A 21,537-nucleotide genomic window follows, 5' to 3' on the forward strand; every position below is an offset into this window, starting at 1 on the left:
GTAGGTAAGCATACTGGAGGATGTCAACTCCCTCACGCACAACCAAACTAGCTTGCCCACATAGTCTGTAAGTATGATGTTAATGCCGTAAGGCGAAGCACTCACATCTCAATTTTTTAAAGTTTTTTATGAGAGTGAGCATCGTAAACTTGAAACATCATATGTTGAGACTGTTGTAACCTGAGAACCCTTGCAATCAATTAAAGTTTACTTATTTATATACTTATCTTATTTCTTTCAAACATATGGTACACAAGTCTTACTTACACATTAGTTCAGACAAAGCATTGTTTTAGTTGTGAAGTAAGTTTATATCCTATTTTTAAGTAGTGTCTGGAGGCATGTTTGCCTCTACTGAGTGTCTAGACTGTTGAGAGGATTGGTTTCTTAATATTTGTCTTTGCAAGAATAGATACAGAGACAGACTGATAGCTGACAGAGGAGAAGGGGGTTGGAACCTGGGTGAAAAAGGTAAAGGGGTTAAGCAAAGAAAAAAAACTCATAGTCACAAACAACAATATGGTGAGCATGGGGGAGAGGTAGAAAAGGGTAAAGAGGGAATAAATGGTGTTAGGAGACTTGACTTAGGGTAGTGAACACATGATACAATACGTTGATGTACTATAGAATTGTACGCCTGAAGCCTATATCATTTTATTAACCAATGTTACCCCAATACATTTAATTAAAAAGAATAGGTGCTTGGTCTTTATTGCTCTGTGTAACACCAGTGCTGAGAGTAATAACTGAAGCAATAATGCTCAAATTGTGGGGTTTTTTTTCTGTCTTTTTTTTCTTTTGGTTTGGTCTTTGAACTAAACTTTTAATTTTGAAGTAAGGTAAAAGGAATACTTGCATTAAAAGCATGTTATATGTACACTAACATAAATTTTTACAAAACAATTGCAATAGATTTAAATTATATTATGAATTTATGAGTAGATATGGGGATATGAATTTGTGGCCATTTTGTTCATCTGTTAATGAGAATATGGGCATGTATTTAAATTATATACTTTTGGATATGTAAACATGGGGGTATATTTAAAACATATCTGATTATTTCTTTGAGTATATGGATGAAATTCTATTTAAATGTCCATATCTAAAAGTATGCTTGTAATCTAAATTAGTCTCTGTCATCATTGTAGGAATACACAGATTATAGTGTGTGTTTGATGTGTCAAGATATGTGATTAATAACTAGGCTGTTGGGCAATTGAATGAATATATTTGTATTTATCTCTTTGTTGTATATGAATCTGAAAGAGTCAACATGTTAGCAAATAAATAATTCAATATGCTAAAGAAGTACCTGTCGGGTTAACAGAATGTCAATGACGAGGTATGTTTGTGTGTATTCATGTGTTTGTATTCCTGACCAAAGGGATTTAACATAGTAATGAATATGGATAATAATATTAGAGATTAATAGGTCCAAGAAAAGGATTCTCCTAGGACCAATTCTCCACTGTATCCACTCTTCTTCTAACCACAAACAAAAAGCCTAGGGACTCTGAGGTATTCATAAATGTATGAGCCTTAGGCGAGTGAGCTTATGTCACTCTGCCACCTGGACCTACAGACCAGTACATCCAGCTATAAGAAAAAGGAGTTTGCCACCCAGTGAGTGCCTTTCCTTCATATTACCCACCTGGGCCTCTTACCTAAAACTTATGCCAAACTGTAACAGTCTCATTGCAACCCTAGACTGACTCTGACCCTCATATTTCTCTTCCAAGCATGAGATAAAGGTATTCTTTTCTGAAGCCCATGAGCCGGGACCTTGATGACAGGTACCCATCTGAATAAAAAATTTAATACCAAATCAATCACATAACCTTAGATGTAGGGGCTGATTTATTGAATCCAGATTTTTGTCTTGGTGTTTCATACTTCCTCTCCATGATTTTCAGTACTGAGTAGGTTGCAGGAATATAATTAGTAAAATACTACTGTGGGTTTGTTAGTATTGATACATTTTTGGCTGTGTGTGTGTTTATTAGTATGTTTTAGGTTGGTATAAACATGGAAAAAGCTCTTTATGATATGGTTTCTCAATTTACACCATTCTAATTATTGTTTACTTTTCCTGCTATTTAAGGACAACGACAGAGAAATGGGATTTAGTAAAGAAGGCAGAGGAAAATAAATCAAAGTAAGAGAAAAATGGGAGAAGGTGCCTACAGAAGAAGAAGGCAGTTTTTAAAAGGTGAGTTACCAACAAAATTAACTCTTTTAAGGAGGCCAAATGAATAAAAATTGAGAAAGTTTATTATTAGATTAAACAATAAAGAAGTCAGTGGTGCAAAAAAAAAAAATTAGTTTTTTGAGGGGGAATGTAGGATGTGGAAACCACACTATAGTAATTTGAGCAATGATAGAAGGTAAGGTCAAGAATTCCTGACTTTGAAGATGTCAGAATAAATTTTGAAAAATAGAAACATAAATAAGCTCTTCTTCCTTGGCATCTAGAGACAGTGTTTCAAGAAGCTTGCCTAAGAATTGGGGAAGGGTAAGAGAGTAGTATGGTCTTGCACATGCTTATTATCTAAAGGGGGAAAAAGAGACAGAAAGGAAGAAGTTGAAGATGAAACACAATGGACTAATGCAAGAGATGTTTGAAGGAGAGGGCAAGAGATGGAATCCTGAAGGTAGAGGCCCTGGCCTTGGTGAAAGAGAGATATCTCTTTCTCAGGAGTCAGGGTATAAGAACGGATAAAGATTTAAATAAGTTGAAAATGAAGGCAGGGGTAAATAATCAGGTTTTTTTCCCCAACAAAACATTTGCTTCTTTGGTTTTATCCAGCTGCACACCCAGTCTAAATATAAAAGTTATCAAAGTTAGGGTTTGCCGTATGGATGTGAAAGAGCATTCAAAGAGGAGATGTAAATACCAGCTTTAGTGGGAGAGTAAGTCAGGAAAAAGTGAGGAGAAAGTGCTAAAAGACAAATAGACCAGAAAACGAATAAAGGGATTGTTGAGACTGAAAGCAGGTATATGGGCACAAGCAGAGTGAGTTGGAAGGTAGAAGGATGTGGTCAGAAAGTTTAAAAATAAAATTTAAGATTTTCAGAAGTGGAACAGTTTTTTATGTAAGCATGTTCAGGGATAAGCTGATTGGGAAGGATTGGGAAGCTGAGGCCAAATCTGAGTAAAGGTTATCAAAACTAATTTAAAAGATGTAAAAGTTTTATCTATATCAATTACCGAACAGTTTCCCAAGTTATAAGCAGTGTTTTCTTTTCCCTGTTCAGGATAACCTCTATGTCTCCCCAAACTGCCAAAATGTGGGTTTCTCATTTCCCAAGATGGGGAAGTGAAGGGATACTACAGTTTAAAGTGAGAATTAGGGGATGTTTACATCAAGGTCTCTAATCTTGTTGCCTTGCCATGATGGGAACTCACTAGAATCTAGATCATCACACCTTCACAGAGTTTCTACTCTGGCCTGGGAAGGATACTGGGCATGGTGATTCAGAAATGAGTAGAACCCAGTTGCTATCCTTAAAGAGCTCATAATCTAATAGAGGATGCAGAAACAGAAACAAACCTTTTCAACCTTTGATTTTTTGTGTTGGGACAGGATGTCTGAAAGAAGATGAACTTCCCCAAACACCCTCTTGGGCTCCTTCTCCATCTGTATTCTCCCACCTGCCTGCCATGTTGGGCCCCAATGGCACCCCCTTCCAGCCTGACACACTTCAGCTCACAGGCATTCCTGGGATGCAGACAGGTCAAGCTTGGGTTGCCCTGGTTTTCTGCATCCTGTACCTGATCTCCATTGTAGGCAACCTCAGCATCCTTGCTCTGGTGGTTCGGGAGACTGCTCTGCACCAGCCCATGTACTACTTTCTCTCCATGCTCTCTCTCAATGATCTAGGGGTATCCTTTTCAACACTCCCAACTGTGCTTGCTACTTTCTGCTTTAACTACCGTCATATTGGTCTCAATGCTTGCTTGATTCAGATGTTCTTCATCCACACTTTCTCTTTCACGGAATCAGGCATACTGCTGGCCATGAGCTTTGACCGTTTTGTGGCTATTTGTGATCCACTACGCTATGCCACTGTGCTCACCAACAGGTGCATCTTGGCTATGGGCCTAGGCATCCTTGCCAAGAGCCTCACAACTCTTTTGCCTTTTCCCTTTCTGTTGAAACGACTTCCCTTCTGCAAGGGCAATGTTTTGCATCACTCGTACTGCCTCCATCCAGATCTCATGAAAGTGGCATGTGGAGACATCCATGTTAACAACATCTATGGACTCTTTGTGGTTATTTTCACCTATGGCATAGACTCAACTTTTATCCTTCTCTCTTACGCATTGATTCTGAGAGCTGTGCTGGCCATTGCATCCCGAGAGCAGCGGTTCAAGGCACTCAACACCTGCATGTCACATATCTGTGCAGTGCTGGCTTTCTATGTGCCCATAATTGCTGTCTCCATGATCCATCGCTTCTGGAAAAGTGCCCCACCTGTTGTTCATGTTATGATGTCCAACGTCTACTTATTTGTACCCCCCATGCTGAACCCTATCATCTACAGCGTGAAGACAAAGGAGATACGCAGAGGGATCTTCAAAGGCTTTTATAAATCCCGAAGCTGAGGAAAGCTACAGATCCTGAGAGAACTCCTTAACAGAAAGAACTAGGACTTGTTTGAGAACTCAAGAAATGTTTAAAATCCTGATATGTGGTAGTGCAGTGGATAAAGCATCAACCTAGAATGCTAAGGTCACCAGTTTGAAACCCTGGGTTTTTCTGGTTAAAGCACATACAAGAAGCAACTATTATGAGTTGATGCTTCCCGCTTCTCCCATTCCCTCTATCTGTCTCTCACTCTCTCCCCCTTTCTAAAATCAATAAATTAAAAAATCTAAAAAAATGAAATTAAGAAATACTTAAATCAAGAAGGAGTAAAACCAAAATTCTAATAGTTGTTAATATGAAATCAATAAAGGAACATTAATAAAATAAATGACATAGATGTGTATTGAATATTTACCATGTGAAAAACCTTGTACTAATTGCTAATAACATTATAATGGGAGTAGGACATATTGTATTTTTTTTTCAATATAAGTAAGAGGAAGGGAGATAGACTCCCACATGTGCCCTGACCAAGATCCACCCAGAGACCCTCGCCTGCAGCGGATGCTCTACCCATCTGGGACTGATGCTAACAATTAAGTTATTATTAGCTTCTGAGGTAGAGGCTTCATGGAGCCATCCTCAGTGCCTGGGGCCAATGCACTTGAATCAATTGATTCATAGCTGTGAGAGGAAAAGAGAAAGATGGTGAAAGAGAGACAGAGAGTGAAAGAGAAGGGCGAAAATAGATGGTTCTTTCTCCTGTGTGTCCTGACCGGGAATCAAACGTAGGACATCCACACTCTGGGCTAATGTTCTGCCACTGAGTCAACTAATCAGGGCAGACATTGTTAAGTAAGAGAAAGACATATTAAGTGAAAAACATTAAAAAAGAATAAGGACACCCTGAAAAATGCTTGACTTATGGAAATAATGAAAGTTCTACAGCGCAAATTGGCTTGAATATAAATAATCCAAATTCCACTCAGAATATGGCGAATGATAAGATTTGGAGACAAACAAAATTCTGTGGCGTCTTGGTGTTTCATGTGATAGTTTCCATTTAGTTTGTGGAAAGCAGGATAAATTTTTTGTGTGTGTTTGTGAAGTGACTTATAAAAGATGAGAGAGGTTAGAGTACTTGGTACAGGATGGCAGGGAGAAGGAAAGGTAATCATTTTGACATAGTATAAGAAGAGGGATTTAGGTAAAAAAGTTTTGAATTTTGCTACTCCATGTGTGACCCAATAAACAATAGCATGTGTATATCTTGAAGCCTGTTAGAAAACAGAATCTGAGACCCCATGTAAGACCTACTGAATTCAAATCGCATTGGACAAGACCCTTGGGTGATTAAAACTTAAAAAGCACAGTGTTTCTCTTTTCTAACACTGCTCAGATAATGCCAATCTGATGTGAACAAGAGTCTGGAAAAGTAGTTCTCAAAGTGTGATTCCCAGACCAGCATCATCATAATCACTTGGGTAACTGTTAGGCATGTAAATTCTCAGGCCCTTCCTCAGATGTCCTGGACTAGAAAATCTAGGGAACAAAGTCCAGCAATTGTGTTTTAATGAATTCTACAAGTATCTTTTTTTTTTTTTTTTTTTGCTTTTTATAATTTATTTTTTATTTAATGTATTGGAGTTCCATTGATTAATAAAATATATAGGTTTTAGGTATACAATTCTACAATAGATCATTATTATATTGTATTGCATATTTACCACCACAAATAAAGTCTCCTTCCGTAACCATTTATCCCCCTTTACCAAACTCTTCTAGCTCTCCTAACCCCCCCCCCTTCCTTCTGGCAATCACTATACTATTGTCTATGTCCCAGTTACAGGACTGGTATAAAATATTTAGGATATTTGCAAGCAACTTTGTGTACACAGAGAGATTTTACATGGAAAAGCTTGGGAAATGATGTCTTCAAAGTTTGCCTAGGTCAGATTGTGGATGGTGTTTGACAATTACAGGTGTATAATGTTAGTGGTGAAGGAAAATGCAGACTCATAGCCTATTATCTCCATAAGTTGGTGTAAATATAGCGCAGAAATAGCTAACACAGAGGTTCTGAGGAACAGTTCTCAGCCACTCCACACTCACTCTCCAATAATGAAAAGTATAAAGGGTTCTCTAACTGCCTCTTTGAGGCACTTCAAAGTTCCATAAGGGGAAGAAAAAGTTTTCTTTACATCTATCTTCTGTTTACTTCCCTAAATACATCCCACCACTTGATACAAAAATGAGAGAGCTCTCCTGCCATTCCTTCCCTCAATACATCCTTACTATATTTAAAAATGAAACAAAGAAGAGTCATATAGGGCACTTAATGGGACAGACTAGGTACTTGGGAAAGAAGTTACCATATTTTTCGCTCCATAAGACACACTTTTCCCCCAAAAAAGTGGAGGGGAAAATGCCCATGCATCTTATGGAGTGAAAAATATGGTATTTTATTGAATTTTTTTTTTTTTGTATTTTTCCGAAGTTGGAAACAGGTAGGCAGTCAGACAGCCTCCCATATGAGCCCAACCAGGATCCACCTGGCATGTCCACCAGGGGGTGATGCTCTGCCCATCTGGAGTGTTGCTCTGTCCCAGTCATGCCCACCAGGGGGCAATGCTCTGCCCATCTGGGGCGTTGCTCTGTTGCAACCAGAGCCATTCTAGCGCCTGAGGCAGAGGCCATGGAGCCATCCTCAGTGCCCCGGCCAACTTTGCTTCAATGGAGCCTTGGCTGCAGGAGGGGAAGAGAGAGACAGAGAGGAAGGAGAGGGGGAGGGGTGGAGAAGCAGATGGGCGCCTCTCCTGTGTGCCCTGGCCGGGAATCAAACCTGGGACTCTGCACGCCAGGCCGATGCTCTACCACTGAGCCAACCGGCCAGGGCCTTTATTGAATATTTTAACACACCATTTGGTTCAGAATATTTTTGTTCTTATTTTCTTCCTTAAAACCCTAGGTGTGTCTTATGGTCAGGTGAGTCTTATGGAGCAAAAAATACAGTATTTGGTACAATCACATTAAAAATATCACTTCCTCTTTTTTATTTGAATCTCTACCCCCTGTCTATAAGTACTAGCGCTTTACAGATCAGATTCCAAATTAAAGAAATGCTACTTCCCCGGAATCATAAAGCTGACAGATGTCAAAAAAACAAAAAACAAAAAAAACAAAACTCAAACCTACGTCTGTGTGACTTTGAACCTCATGGTCTTTCAGTACTCAGGAATGTCTCTCCCAAAGGACACTTAAATCTTGTACAGTTTGGTGGAGGGTTGAATGGAATTGAGTAGAAACAACAGAGATAAGTGGGTAAAGGCAGCCACGATTATATCCAACATTGTTTCAATTCTGGGCCTGGTTCTGGGCTATAAGCTCTGCTCCCTGGGCTCTGAGTCCTAGAATTTGTTCATTAGGCTTTAAGTTTCAGGTTATTTCTATGATATAAGTTTTAAAGACAGAATTCAGAAAAAATAAACTCTGCGTTCTGTACTCAGAGTCCCAGTTTTGAGACTTAACAATTAGAGTTTAGATGGGGAGATGTTGCCATGGAGCTTCGGGACTTTGTCTCCATCCTACTTTTCATCACAAGGAAGGAGTTGGAATTTTACTTTCTCTGTGGATAGAGAGCAGTGTCTCCAGGAGACATGCTTTTTTTTCTCCCAAGGGAAAATGTAGTCCCCCTTCCTTTCCTATCACCAGCACAGCATCACAATTAGGCTAAGCAGGACCCCAGAGGCTCTGACATCTGGGAGCTCATTCAGAAACATAAAGTTGTTCTCCTCTCTTGGCTAGTGCCGGCCAGAGGCCCATTCTTAGTGTCATTGTGAACTCTTACCTTCTGTCTTTTAACTCAACTGTCACTTCTCAAAGCTTACTCAGGTAACCTGCTTGCTTGTGTCTTCTAGGTATATGCACCAAAAGTGTGTTTCTGGCCACAATTCTGTTTGTGCCTCTCTGTGCTTCTTTTAGTCTCTTTCATGCCTCTGTATCTTTGATGAGTCTCTGTCAAGGTATATTTATATGTTTGTATACTTAGCCATGATGTGTTTGGCCTCTGATGGAGAGGTTTAGGACAGAAGAATCCTTAAATTTTATTTTTGTGCAGGTTTTCTACAAAAAGAGTACTATTCATTCACATTCCCGTGCACTCTTCTAAATACTTTCAATAAAATTTCCAGGGTCTGCTTTAGCAGTGAAAGACACATAATGATCTCATCTCAAGGACTGAGAACTTGGCTCTGTTTTGGCAACACAGATCACAGCCATGATATTCTCAGGGTCATGGGATAGGAGAGACTTGGACAGTCTGAAACACCAGGCTTGAGGACAGAAGAAGAGTTGAAAAGGCATTTAATCCCAATTAAACAGATGCTAGAATTTTTCTTTGGCATTGCTATCAAAGGTTTTTCAGTCTTTGCTTGAACATTTTCACTGACCAGAACATATTATCTCCTCATGCACCTTTGACTCAGAAAAACCTTCCTTTCTTACCTGAGTCACAAACTGTCTCCCTGTGATTTCTACCTATCACTCACTACCCGTTGAGCCCACACCACCCTTGCATCTTCTACAGTCTTCTCTTTTCAAAACACATCTTCACTGGTTCATTAAGTGCTTTTTTTTTATCCTACAGGAAGCCATAACTTTATGAACGATAGAAAGAAATTTTAAACCAAACTGAAGTTACTCATTTGAAACACCAAGAAAAGGTTCTTATTTTTAGATGGTTGTGTTGTTAATTCCATAATAGCATTTACAATATATTATTGTTGTTATGCTTCAGGTCTTGGACTACCTTTGCTCTCAACACATTTGCTTGTGATATAATCAATTTTATGTCCTTAATTTCCACACCTGTTTTGTCAACCTCTTCCTCTTTACTTTCCTCTTGTACAGTTGGAGTCCTGTGTTTTACTGAATGTTTGAGCCAGCTTTCTCTTAAATAAAATTTTTCAGCCGTCATTAGCTGTGTTTGCGAACATAAATCGTTGATCTTGGCTTCCCCAACAACCACGAAGGTATCTGAAGCTGGCTCTTGTAGACATCTGGTTTTGTGATAACCAAGAGGCTATTCTTAGACTAGTAATTTCTGTAACCTGTAAGGACCCAGTTTGGACATAACCTTCTGTGCCTTCTTTTCACTCTGATTCTGTTTGGCTTTACTGGTTGGTTCTTCATTGATTTCAGCTGCTGCTGCCAGCTGGGCTTGTTGTGTAGTTGCCTGTGTGGAATATTGTTCCTTGAGCTCTGGTCCTGATTCATCACTGTCAGATTCTGTTCCAGACCCAGCCTCAGTCTGGGGCTGTGGCAACTCCTGCTTTGTAGCAGGGACAGTTTTTGTGACTTCACTGGACATTTTGTGTGGGGAACACAGAAACAAGATGGCAGCAGAAAGGGCCTTAATTGCTTTTTAAGTGACTTGATCCTATTTGCCTTTGACTGTGTCTCAGTTGATTTAACTCTAATCTGCATTATTAAACCCAGAACTGAATGACCTTCTGTTATGGCTCTGAGAAGTATTTCCATGCTTTTATTAATTCTTAATCTTTAAGCATGTCTTGGTGTTAGAATCATGAAGTGCTCTGGAGACAAGGATGAACTGGGCACAAGTCTAACCCTAAATATGCCCAAAGTATGACAAGGATAACAGAGGTGTAAATGTAATTCTAAGAAAATAGGAAAAGTCCTTATAAAATGATCTGAAGTCATGGATGAGAAATTTATTATTTCTTTTTAAAAAGCTACAGATAAAAGTTTGGTTGTGAATAATAGTAAGAGTTTAAAATACAAGACAGAGAAAGACAATGTAAGTAGAAAAAAGGAGAAAGGATAGAATTATAAATTATATTTTCGAACATATTATTTTCTAAATAAACTACCTCTATTAATAATGCCTAAAATCTATTAGTTTTTTTTAAAAGATTTTTATTTATTCATTTAGAGAGAGAAGAGAAAGAGAAATAGAAAAGGGGAAGAGCAGAAAGCATTGACTCCCATATGTGCCTTGATTAGGCAAGTCCAGGGTTTCAAACTGGAGACCGCAACATTCCAGGTAGACACTTTATCCACTGTGCCACCGCAGGTCAGGCCATTAATTTTTTGTAAGCTGTATGTCACATTGTTGACTCATATTAAACTTACTATCCATGAGACACACTGAAGGATGACTTGTGCTGAGGAAAACAATAATCAGCTACTTTGAGTAACTAAAAGAATTAGGATAGATAATCTGAAAAAAAGGAAGATTACATGATATTATTATGATTGACACTTTCAGATACTATTTATTGATTCAATTATTTATTAATGCAGTTAAATGTTTATTAAGCATCTGCGATGTACCTGATCCTGTGCTAGGATTAAGTATATAGGAATCAAAAATTTTTTAAAGAGCAGCCAATACCAAACTTACTTTGATGGAGTTTACACTCTGGAAATATAGGCATTAAATAAACAATTACACAAGTGTATGCATATTTACAAATTAAGATGTGTTTCACAAGAAAATAACATATACTATGGAAAAACAATATTTACTTGAAGCCTAAAACGATTATCGTGTCTCTTGTGTCTGCAACATTATGTATAATGTGGAAGAAGTAGGTTCAAGTCTAATATAAGGAAGAATTTTATAAGGCAATGCAATCTAACCAAAATAATGGCTTTAGGTGCAATGAGCTCCCCAGCATTGGTAGTCTTCAAGCTGAGTGTAGGCTTGATAAAGATACTGAGAATTTGGATCTCTCAGTGGGTATAAGATTGGACTCTGGTTTCAGTTTCGATAAAGACTGTCAAATTGACAACTGAATCAGTGGATTTCTGAGAGGGGGCCACTTTAGAAGTATCTTTCACCTGATTCCCAGTTGGCATATAAGACAGGGGAAGAAAAATATTATCTGCATTTTGTCCTTTTCTCTGCCTATAAAAATAAAGATGATCAACTTCTCCAGTATCTGTTCCTTCTTCCTACTTAGGTAGCATTAGCTTTAGAAAGCTGGTTGTTGGGCTTCATAGGAAAGACCATAGAATATACAGTTTGGAGAACTTGATTTTATTCTTAGCTTAGCCACTCACTGGTTTAAAGCAAGTCACTTAGTATGTTCGTTATAGGATTGCTATGAGGATAATGAGGCAACTGCCTCTCTGGTTATCATTTCTTGTAGCTATGCTCTCTTGCCCTTCTTATTCCCCATCTTGTACATTCCTCCACCATGACATGGGTCATGACTAGTGTTTTCAAGCTTTACCTTTACTTCCTGTCCAAGATGTGGTTTTACTAGTGGCAGGAAGTTTCAGGTAAGGCAGATAAAGACTGAATCCAGATGAAACAGTTAGATAAAGCCTCAAATTTCTCCTACCAGGCCCTTCTCTGTTTTTGGGTTCACTTCTAAGGAAGTGATATGCAATGCTAGCCCTAAATAAACTTAGGTTAACTCTGAGGGCACCACCCTGGAGTATTAGAAGCAAACCCAAGTTTGTTTAAAAGAACTCCTCTGAAGAATCTAGCAGATGGTGAAACACAGAGGAATGTTTAACCCACAGGTCAGGAGTGGGGTTGGTAGGTTATCTGAAAAACAAGAAAAAAAAGGAAGGTTTGGGGGGCACTAAAACAATGTCACTATAAAGTGACTAAAATGTCACCAAGTGGGTCTGGAGTGCTATTTAACTTTGAGTTCACCTTGGAGCTTTAAAAAATACTGGTATTATGTACCACATTCAGAGATTCCAATTTAATCAGTAAAGGGTATTACCTGGGCAGTGGGATTTTAACTCAGCTGGTGATTGGTATTTGTAGCCAAGGTTGAGAACCCCTGATCTGCAAGGCAGAATCAAGGAACATTAATGGATAAAAGTCCAAGCAAATATATTTCACCTTTCAGGAAGTTGTTAACTTTGAGGGAAGCAGAGATATAATGCATGGGACTACTTTAGGGACTTTGAAAAGAGGTGCATAAAGAGAGGGTTTGAAATTCAAGAGTAAGAGAATATAGGTTCTGGGGTTATTCTCACTGTTACATTGTCCGTGTGTTTTTCCATGGTTAGCTCTTTGTATTCCCTGAGCTAGCCACATCTGCTCCTAACTGTTTATCCATTCTAACAGCATTTCCATTGAACTTGTTGGCTATATGGATCATTTCACATCAACATTGGGTAACTGCAGGATAAATAAGTGATAATGAATCAGTGAATTTTACATCCAAGTCAGCTGAGCAAGTGAATAAACGGGTGATTAGAAAAAATTCAGTTCTTATACCAATTGTAGCTTCATCTTTCAATCTCATATTTTCAAAATTTACTTTACAAATTTAATTTATAATATTTTATTATATAATGTTACATTATATTACTTTACACTGTATTATATTATATATTATTTTTACCTTCTGGTTGGGATTTAGATATTTTATTCTGATCTCTTGAACACTAATGGTGTCCTTTATCTCTGTGTCTTGGAACTCTTCATGGATTCTAGATTACATCTGCTATTTTAAAGCCATTGCCTCTTTATTTAATAGCCTTTTTGAATACTCTTTTTAAACTCAGAGGTCACTTGTATATTAGTATAATTTTCATGGAATATCTATATCCTTTAACTCTTTATTTATATTTGTCCATTTTCAACTTTCTAACACCAGTGTTTCTGTTTTATTCAAAACATCCCCACCCCCTCTGTGAGGAACACAAAGATTACCATTTTCCCAGACTCCGTATTTTCTCAGACCTGCATTGATAAAGCTACAACTCAGTTCTTTCTTATGACTCCTCTAAATCAGCCTTGATTTTACTCCCATATCTATAGTGAAATGAGAATATCACTACATAACGAGTCTGTGGTTCTAAACTATCACCCAGGCTCTGCAGAAATTGAATCTTAGGTTTTGGTATATTACTCACTCTTCCTCTCTTGGTCTTAATAGCTCCCTAAGACTAAAATAGCTTATATTTATTCAGTGTTTCATATGACATACAATATCTTGTCTACCTTTATAACAACCATATAAGGCAGATATTTTCTTTTCTTTTCCTTTTTTTTTTTTTTGAGAGAGAAAAAGAGTGAGAGAGAAAGAAAGAAAGGAGAGAGAGAAAAAACATCAATTCATTGTTCCATGTAGTTGTGCATCCATTGATTGCTCCTCATATGTACTTTGATCAGGATGAACTGGTGACCTCGAGCTCAAGCCAGTGGCCTCAGGCCCAAGCAGGCCACTCTGGGCTCCAGCCAGCAACCTCGGGACTAAACCAGCAACTTTGGCACCCCCAGGTTGATGCCTTATCCAGTGTTCCACCGGACAGGTGAGGCAGATGTATTTTTATCCTTAGTTTACAAATGAACACACAGAGGCTTGGGAAAGTTAGTTTAGCTGCTTAAGGTCATGCTGAGAATAAACTGTAAATTGGGCTTCAAAGTAAAGTCTGTCAGAATCCATTGTGGAGCTCTAAAACCATGAGCATACTATGTTAATTTTCTCATTTGCTTCTTATATACAAATAAGAGAATAGTGTTATTATTATCTCTGTTTTATAAGTTAAAAAAAAGAACAAACAGACTTTGGATCAGAGTACAAATAAGTTATCCACATGACACAGTAACTGGCTGAGTATGAATTTTGATCCAGTTATGATATATTCCTGTGTTTCTGCTCTTTTTAAGTTATGCTGTCTGTCATATGATTGTATAGTCTCAAATATCTTCATTACATGTAAAATTTTAGGAATTTTGCAGTCAGGAGAAGAGGAGGTGAGAAGAAAATGTCTGTTATATTTTTACTCATAATGATGTAAATGACTGCAACTTTCCCAACCTCCTTTCATCTCCCTCCTTCAACCTTTGAGGGCAGCTGCTGAGGCAGAAGACCTTAGAGGTGGGAACTACCTTTGTCTTGTTTTTTAAATGTCAGGTGAAGACTGATCTTTGCTGTTGGTGACATGGGAGCCAAGAACAATGGAAGCCTTGATGTCCTATCTGTCTTTCTGACTGGAATCCCAGGCTTGGAGGCCCAACATGGCTGGTTTTCCATCCTTTTCTTCACCATGTACATTGTGGCCATTGTGGGCAATGGCCTAATCATGGCAGCAGTGAAGGTGGACCCTGCCTTACATGAGCCCATGTACCTGTTTCTCTCCATGTTGGCTGTGGCTGAGGTGGGTGTCTCTGTGTCTACACTGCCCACTGTCATGGGCATTCTTTGGTTTGATGCTCGCCAGATTGACTTTGATGGTTGTCTGTCTCAGATGTTCTTCATTCACACTTTCTCCTGCATGGAATCGGGAGTCCTCTTGGCCATGAGTTATGACCGCTTTGTAGCCATCTACAACCCACTGCGCTATACAGCCATACTGACCCTGCCCCGCATTATCTGCATGGGTCTGGGCATTACACTGAAGAGTGTGACACTCATGGCTTCCCTTCCAATCCTTTTGAGGCAGCTGCCCTACTGCCACATTAACATCCTTTCCCACTCTTACTGCCTGCACTCAGACCTGATCCAGCTGCCTTGTGCTGATACTAAGCTCAATAGCATCTTGGGTTTGGCCATTGTCCTAGCCACTTTTGGACTGGACTCACTATTCATTGTGGTTTCTTATGTACTGATTCTTTACACAGTGTTAGACATAGCTTCTGGGGAAGGACAGCGGAAAGCTCTAAACACGTGTGTGTCACACATCTGTGCAGTGATTGTGTACTATGTGCCTATGATTGGTGTATCTGTGATGCATCGTGCTGCTAAGCATGCCTCACCCCTGATCCACACACTCATGTCTAGCATCTACCTCTTTGTGCCTCCTGTGCTCAACCCCATCATTTATAGCATCAAGACCAAGCCAGTTCGACAGCGAATCACCACTTTTTTTTCTTGCAAGAGAGAATTGTTTTGAATCACTTCAGAAAGGAATAGGAACTTTGAATCAGTCCACAAACTCTGATGGTTTTCTGCTGTATACAAAGCTCTACACCAGGCATTTTGAGGTAGAATAGAAACAAGGTATTCAAAGTGTTGACATAGGCTTGAATCTAAATCACAAGAACTATCCCCAGTCCTTCCCATTTCACATCTATCAATCAATGCACATGTGTCTTTGTTAAGTGCACATGTGCATGTCATCTCTAATAGATATGATCAGCTTGAAAGCAGAGATCATAAATTTTCTTTTCTTTTCTTTCTTAAAACTCCTAGCAAAAAGCCTAGAAAATAGCTGACTGTAAAGGCTTGAGACTTAATATTTAAAATGAAATAAAATATATTTCCTTTGTGGTGGGTTAGGCATCTCTCTCAACCAAAGAAAACCACCCTAAGAACACACCTTTAAGTAAGGTGAGCATACTTTCTGCTTTTCCCCAGATATCATAGTTTATACTTATTTTTCCCAGCATCATTATGAACAGCACTTCCTTTCCCTCTTAAATTGTCCTTGATTAAACAATAAATTATATGGGAAAATTAATATAATTTTCTCTGAGGCAACTTCCTTCTTTTTATGTAAGGAACCAGACTGTCCCTATGACTTGCCATACAGTGGTCTCTACCCCTAGAATTAATGCACTAGGAGTCTCTGAGAATGAGGAATAGGTGACTAAACAGCCTCAACTTAGGCACAAAGTAGAATATGAACAACCTCACAGATCCTATGAATCCCAGCAAAAGCACCAAACTGTGCTTTAGTAAAATCTCAGGCTCTGTTTTAGGACCAGATAGTTCTGGTGTCACTATGCCTGGATATTCTTGTTCCCTTTTCCCCTTGTCCCTTTAGACATCAGCAATCTCACCATGCCATATGGACTGTATATTTTATCTATTCTTCTATTACTTTATACCACACCTTCGCTAGCTCTGTCAACATAGGTCTAGTTGACACTGCTTATTTCTGCTTATGGCTGTCCATGGTTTTCTGAAGACCTTTGGTCAAATGAGAATGACCTTCTTCACACCTCCTAAACCATACAAGTCTATGTAAAGCTGATTAATAAGACAGTGCTGATTGGTGAGTAACGACACAGGCTTTCAGCTTCTCTCAAGTCCTCCAATGACAATGTAAACATTTTTCTTACCACTTTATATTCTTTTTAATCCCATCCAGCTCATTATGGTCACCTTTTTTTTTTTTTTTTTTGAGTACTCAGTCTGTGTAATGCAGTGGTTGTAAAATTTGTATGTATTCTCAAAAATAATTAATAGAAAGTAAAAAAAACTATGTACCTGCTTATGCATTTTCAGAATGATATATAAAAATTTTATCATAATTTACATAGTGTTTAAGCATGTGTTTTGAGATCTATTGTAAATATAGTCAGTTTAAAATAAATTGTTATATCACATATTTAAATACTGAATGGAATCTAAATACATTATGATTTTTATTAAATTTATTGGGTGACATTTGTTAATAGGATCATATAGGTTTCAAGTATACATTTCTATGAAACATGATCTATATATTGCATTTTGCCTACTACCCAAATATATGGTTTTAATACCTGAAATCATAAATTTTAAAATAGAAACATTTGTTAATAACATTTTACATTTTTTTCTCCTTGAATTCAAATTTTTATTTTACTTTCACTGAAAAATTTTGAACATATAATGTATTTTTGTTGAAATTATTTTAACACTCTATCATAATTATTTATAACAAATTTATATTTATATTTGGATGTTTAAAATTGGTGAACCATAAAGCAAGCATTGTTCATTTCTTTCTTTTTCTTATTGAATTTATTAAGACACTCCAGTTAAGATAATTTTACAGGTTTCAAGTGCTCAATTCTATAACACAAGTTTATCCACTGTATTGTGTGTTCACCAGACCAAGTCAAGTATTTATTCCATCACCACTTATCCTTTCATATCCTCCTTCACCTCCACCTCTCTGTGTCCATGTGTTTTATTTTTTATCCTTTTGTGATCCTGTTTAAAAAACATATTCTGTATTGACTTACTTTCTTAATACTGATTAATACATAAAAATACAACATGTGTATTTCTTCTTGGGAGAAGTGTCTGTTCATGTCTTCTTCTGATTTTTTTATTGAATTGTTTGCTTGTTTTTTGTTGAGTTTTGTGAGTTCTTTGTAAATTTTGGATACTATGAAAAGATGCTCATCTTCACTAGCTATTAAAGAAATACAAATCAAAATTACAATGAGATACAACTTCACACCTGTTAGTAAGCTATTATCAAAAAGACAGGTAATAACAAGTGTTGGAGAGGCTGTGGAGAAAAAGAAACCCCCATTCACTGTTGGTGGGAATGTAAAGTAGTACAACCATTATGGAAGAAAGTATGGTGGTTCCTCAAAAAAATTAAGAACAGAACTACTATATGACTCATAAATTCCGCTACTGAGTATATACCCCTCAAACTCTAAAACATTGGTATGTAAAGACACATGCAGCCCCATGTTCATCACAGCATTATTTACGGTGGCCAAGACATGGAAACAACCAAAAAGGCCTTCAATAGGGGGTGGAATAAAGAAGATGTGGTATATGTATACTATGGAATACTAACTAGTCAGCCATGAGAAATGATGACATAATATCATTTATGACAACATGGATGGACCTTGATAACATTATACTGAGTGAAATAAGTAAATCAGATAAAACTAAGAACTGTATGATTCCATACATAGGTGGGACACAAAATTGAGACTCATGGACATAGATAATAGTGCAGTGGTTACCAGGGTGAAGGGAAGGGAGGAAAGGGAGGGTGGTGGGGAGAAGGGAGGGGCATAAAGGAAACCAAATAAAAGGTGATGGAGGGAAGAAAATAAAGAAAAATACAACATGCATGAAGTATAATTTTTAATACATTTAAAGTAAAAATTTATAGTTTTATTAACTAATATTATCTTAATAAATTCAATAAAAAATTTTAAAAATAAATAAAAGTAAAAATACTGCTCCCCCTAAAAGAAAATTTAAATGAATGAAAAACAATTTAGCAACAATTATATTCCTATTTATTTTCTTTTATGTAAATTTTAATACTGTTAAGTTTGATAACATAAATAAGATGTTATTGGATTTATTTAATTATAGTCCAATGCCATTTTTAAATACTTTTGGAATGACAAAAACCATATAATTATCTCTTACTCATTATTTTAATGACTTAATTAATGATAATTCCTTTGAATTCCTCTTTACTTTTTGTTAAAAGCAATAAAATTGATACCATTGATTTTACACAAGAATAATTATCCAGTCATAGTGTCATTCACTTTATCAAAAACTATGACAATATTTTCAGGAGTCCCTTTGGTTTCTAGAAAGTTTTACACACTGTGGTATATCATGGAAAAAGTCCAGATGATTTTAAAAGCTATGCCTAGTTCCCTCTCCTTTTTTAAAAATTAAATAAAATTTTGATAAAGTGAGTGAATAAGATTGTGTAAAGGAAGAAAAAAATAGTGTAACAGAGATACAGTACAATACACTTCTGGCATAGCAATTTAAGCAAGATACTTAAAAATTTATTCCCTTAAAACTATATATTTGTGCTCAGGCACTTCCAGGAATGTTCTCATTTCTCCAGGGAAGATATGATTAGTTTGAAGAACTCTAGATTAGATGCCCACCAGTCACAGCTTTTATAAAACCTAAGAGACTGTTCTAGAAAATTCTGATCAAATCCCATCGCTAAATATCAAAGAAAACAATTTCTTCTGGAGTGGTACCTAAAGACTTGTGAATAAATATGGATGTCTTTCACTGAAGAGGAGATAATTACTTTCTTCATTTATTTATGCAATATATATATATATATATATATATATTTTTTATTTTTACTTTTTTTTTTTTTTTTTCTGAAGCTGGAAATGGGGATAGACAGTCAGACAGACTCCCGCATGTGCCCGACCGGGATCCACCCGGCACGCCCACCAGGGGGCGACGCTCTGCCCACCAGGGGGCAATGCTCTGCCCCTCCGGGGCGTCGCTCTGTCACTACCAGAGCTACTCTAGCGCCTGGGGCAGAGGCCAAGGAGCCATCCCCAGCACCCGGGCCATCTTTGCTCCAATGGAGCCTCGCTGCAGGAGGGGAAGAGAAAGACAGAGAGGAAGGAGAGGGAGGGGTGGAGAAGCAGATGGGTGCTTCTCCTGTTTGCCCTGGCTGGGAATCGAACCCAGGACTTCTGCACGCCAGGCCGACGCTCTACCACTGAGCCAACCGGCCAGGGATTATGCAATATTTTTGAGCACCTATTACATCTAAAGGGTAGATACAGAAAAATATTTTATTTTTAAATGCAACATGGAGAATAAATCTAAAAACAACTATAGATGTTACAATAATTTTCTGAACCTGTCTTAATATTTTTTTCTAGATTTTAAATGTCTTTAGCAGATAGATATATGATGCAAGCCACAAGTCCAAAGCATGACCATGCATGAATAAACTATGAATATGTAATCAAATCTCATTTTTAGTAGGATTACATTCATGGTCACTTCTTCTGGAGACATGGTTGCCTAGAAGCAATAATCAGGTCCAGATCACTTTTCATATATTTACTTCACTATTGTTCAAGAATTCAAGACATAGAAAAGTAAAAAATAATAGTAGCATGATTATAAAAAAGCATCTTAGATTACTATGTAGTAAATCATTTGGCTATTTTCTGACCCTTTCAAAAACTGCGACTTTGAATAACAACTTCCAAATGACAGAAGTACAAATGTTTACTCTTTTAGGTAAGTTTAAAACTACACTGTCTAATATGGTAACCAGAAACTACACATGACTGTTGAGCCCTTGAAATATGGCTTGTTTGAATTGACATGTATTGTAATGGCATGTGACCTGATTTTGAAGACATAACATGAAAAAATAAATGTCAGCTATCTTATTATTTCTAGTAGGCTACATGTTGAAATAATAATATTTTTTTCTTTTTAGTTGTTTTTTATTCAGTGAGAGGTGGGGAGACAGTGACAGACTCTCACATGCACCCTGACTACCCCAGCAAGCCCACAAGGGGGTGATTCTCTGCCCATTTGGGGCATTGCTGAAGCTCTTATTAGCACCTGAGGTGAAGGTCATGGAATCATCCTCAGCGCCCGGGCCAACTTGCTCCAATCAAGCAATGTCTGCAGGAGGGGAAAAGAGAGAGAGAAAGAGAAAGAGAGAGAGGAGAAAGAGGGGTAGGGATGGAGAAGCAGATGGGCACTTCTTCTGTATGCCCTGACCTGTAATAGAACCTGAGACATCCACACACCTGGCCATCACTCTACCGCTGAGCCAACTAGCCAGGGTGAAATAATATTTTATATATATTGGGTTAAACATTATATTCTTTGAAAATTATTTTTACCTATTTCTTTTTACTTTTTAATGTTGCTATTAGAAAACTGCAACAAACAGTTGTTTGTACAGCACTAGATTAAAAGTTGAAATGTGGAAACTAACAAAGAAGTTATATTGATATAGAATAATGAATTTGGAATTGTCTATCAGTATTTCTCTGTATAATAAATTTCTTTGGTCTAAAGTCATGAAATTTCTAACAAGAAAGGCATAGAAAATATTGTCTTAGGTTTAGATAACTTAAAGTATATATACAAGAAGGTGACACAGGCCATGATGTTATAATGACTAGAACCTAGCTTCCAAGATGAAAGGCATAGAAATACAATCAAGTTAGAAATTTATAATCATAAAATATTCACCATAATGCTCATTTTAAGACAAGATAGAATTTAAAATAGTTTAATATTTTGTAAATAAATGCAAGATTGTACAAATATTCACATTTTCTTAGTATTTTTGGTAAGGGTGAATTGTTAAACAAATTAGGTTAGTTTTGTATTTTTATAAAAATATTTTTCCTGATATTATGCCAGTATTCAATATAATGCCAGAAAAGCATTTTAATATATGAAAGTCTTGAGTTAATTTTCTCATTTAAAATCTAATAATTTTTGGT

At 37.2% G+C, this 21,537-nt stretch overlaps 2 protein-coding genes and 1 pseudogene across 2 annotated transcripts; 2 read left to right on the plus strand and 1 right to left on the minus strand.

The window, feature by feature from the left end:
- The first annotated feature begins 2,171 nt into the window (after nt 1–2,171).
- On the plus strand, nt 2,172–4,657 carry LOC136388820 (olfactory receptor 51I1). The gene is made up of 2 exons (XM_066360627.1): nt 2,172–2,212; nt 3,588–4,657. The coding sequence occupies exon 2, from the start codon at nt 3,665–3,667 to the stop codon at nt 4,607–4,609; it is 945 nt and encodes a 314-aa protein (XP_066216724.1). The 5' UTR covers nt 2,172–2,212; nt 3,588–3,664; the 3' UTR covers nt 4,610–4,657.
- Nucleotides 4,658–8,434: 3,777 nt separating this feature from the next.
- LOC136388821 (olfactory receptor 51I2-like) lies at nt 8,435–15,482 on the plus strand. The gene is made up of 3 exons (XM_066360628.1): nt 8,435–8,483; nt 13,759–13,898; nt 14,504–15,482. The coding sequence occupies exon 3, from the start codon at nt 14,532–14,534 to the stop codon at nt 15,480–15,482; it is 951 nt and encodes a 316-aa protein (XP_066216725.1). The 5' UTR covers nt 8,435–8,483; nt 13,759–13,898; nt 14,504–14,531.
- On the minus strand, nt 9,272–9,960 carry LOC136388021 (nascent polypeptide-associated complex subunit alpha pseudogene; annotated as a pseudogene).
- Nucleotides 15,483–21,537: the final 6,055 nt, after the last annotated feature.

The sequence above is a fragment of the Saccopteryx leptura genome, chromosome 1 (genome assembly GCF_036850995.1).
Source record: "Saccopteryx leptura isolate mSacLep1 chromosome 1, mSacLep1_pri_phased_curated, whole genome shotgun sequence".
Classification (NCBI taxonomy): domain Eukaryota; kingdom Metazoa; phylum Chordata; class Mammalia; order Chiroptera; family Emballonuridae; genus Saccopteryx; species Saccopteryx leptura.

Excerpts from the sequence above, each read along its gene's own strand:
- LOC136388821 (XM_066360628.1), top strand. The coding sequence starts at position 14,532 with ATGGGAGCCAAGAACAATGGAAGCCTTGATGTCCTATCTGTCTTTCTG.
- LOC136388820 (XM_066360627.1), top strand. The coding sequence starts at position 3,665 with ATGTTGGGCCCCAATGGCACCCCCTTCCAGCCTGACACACTTCAGCTC.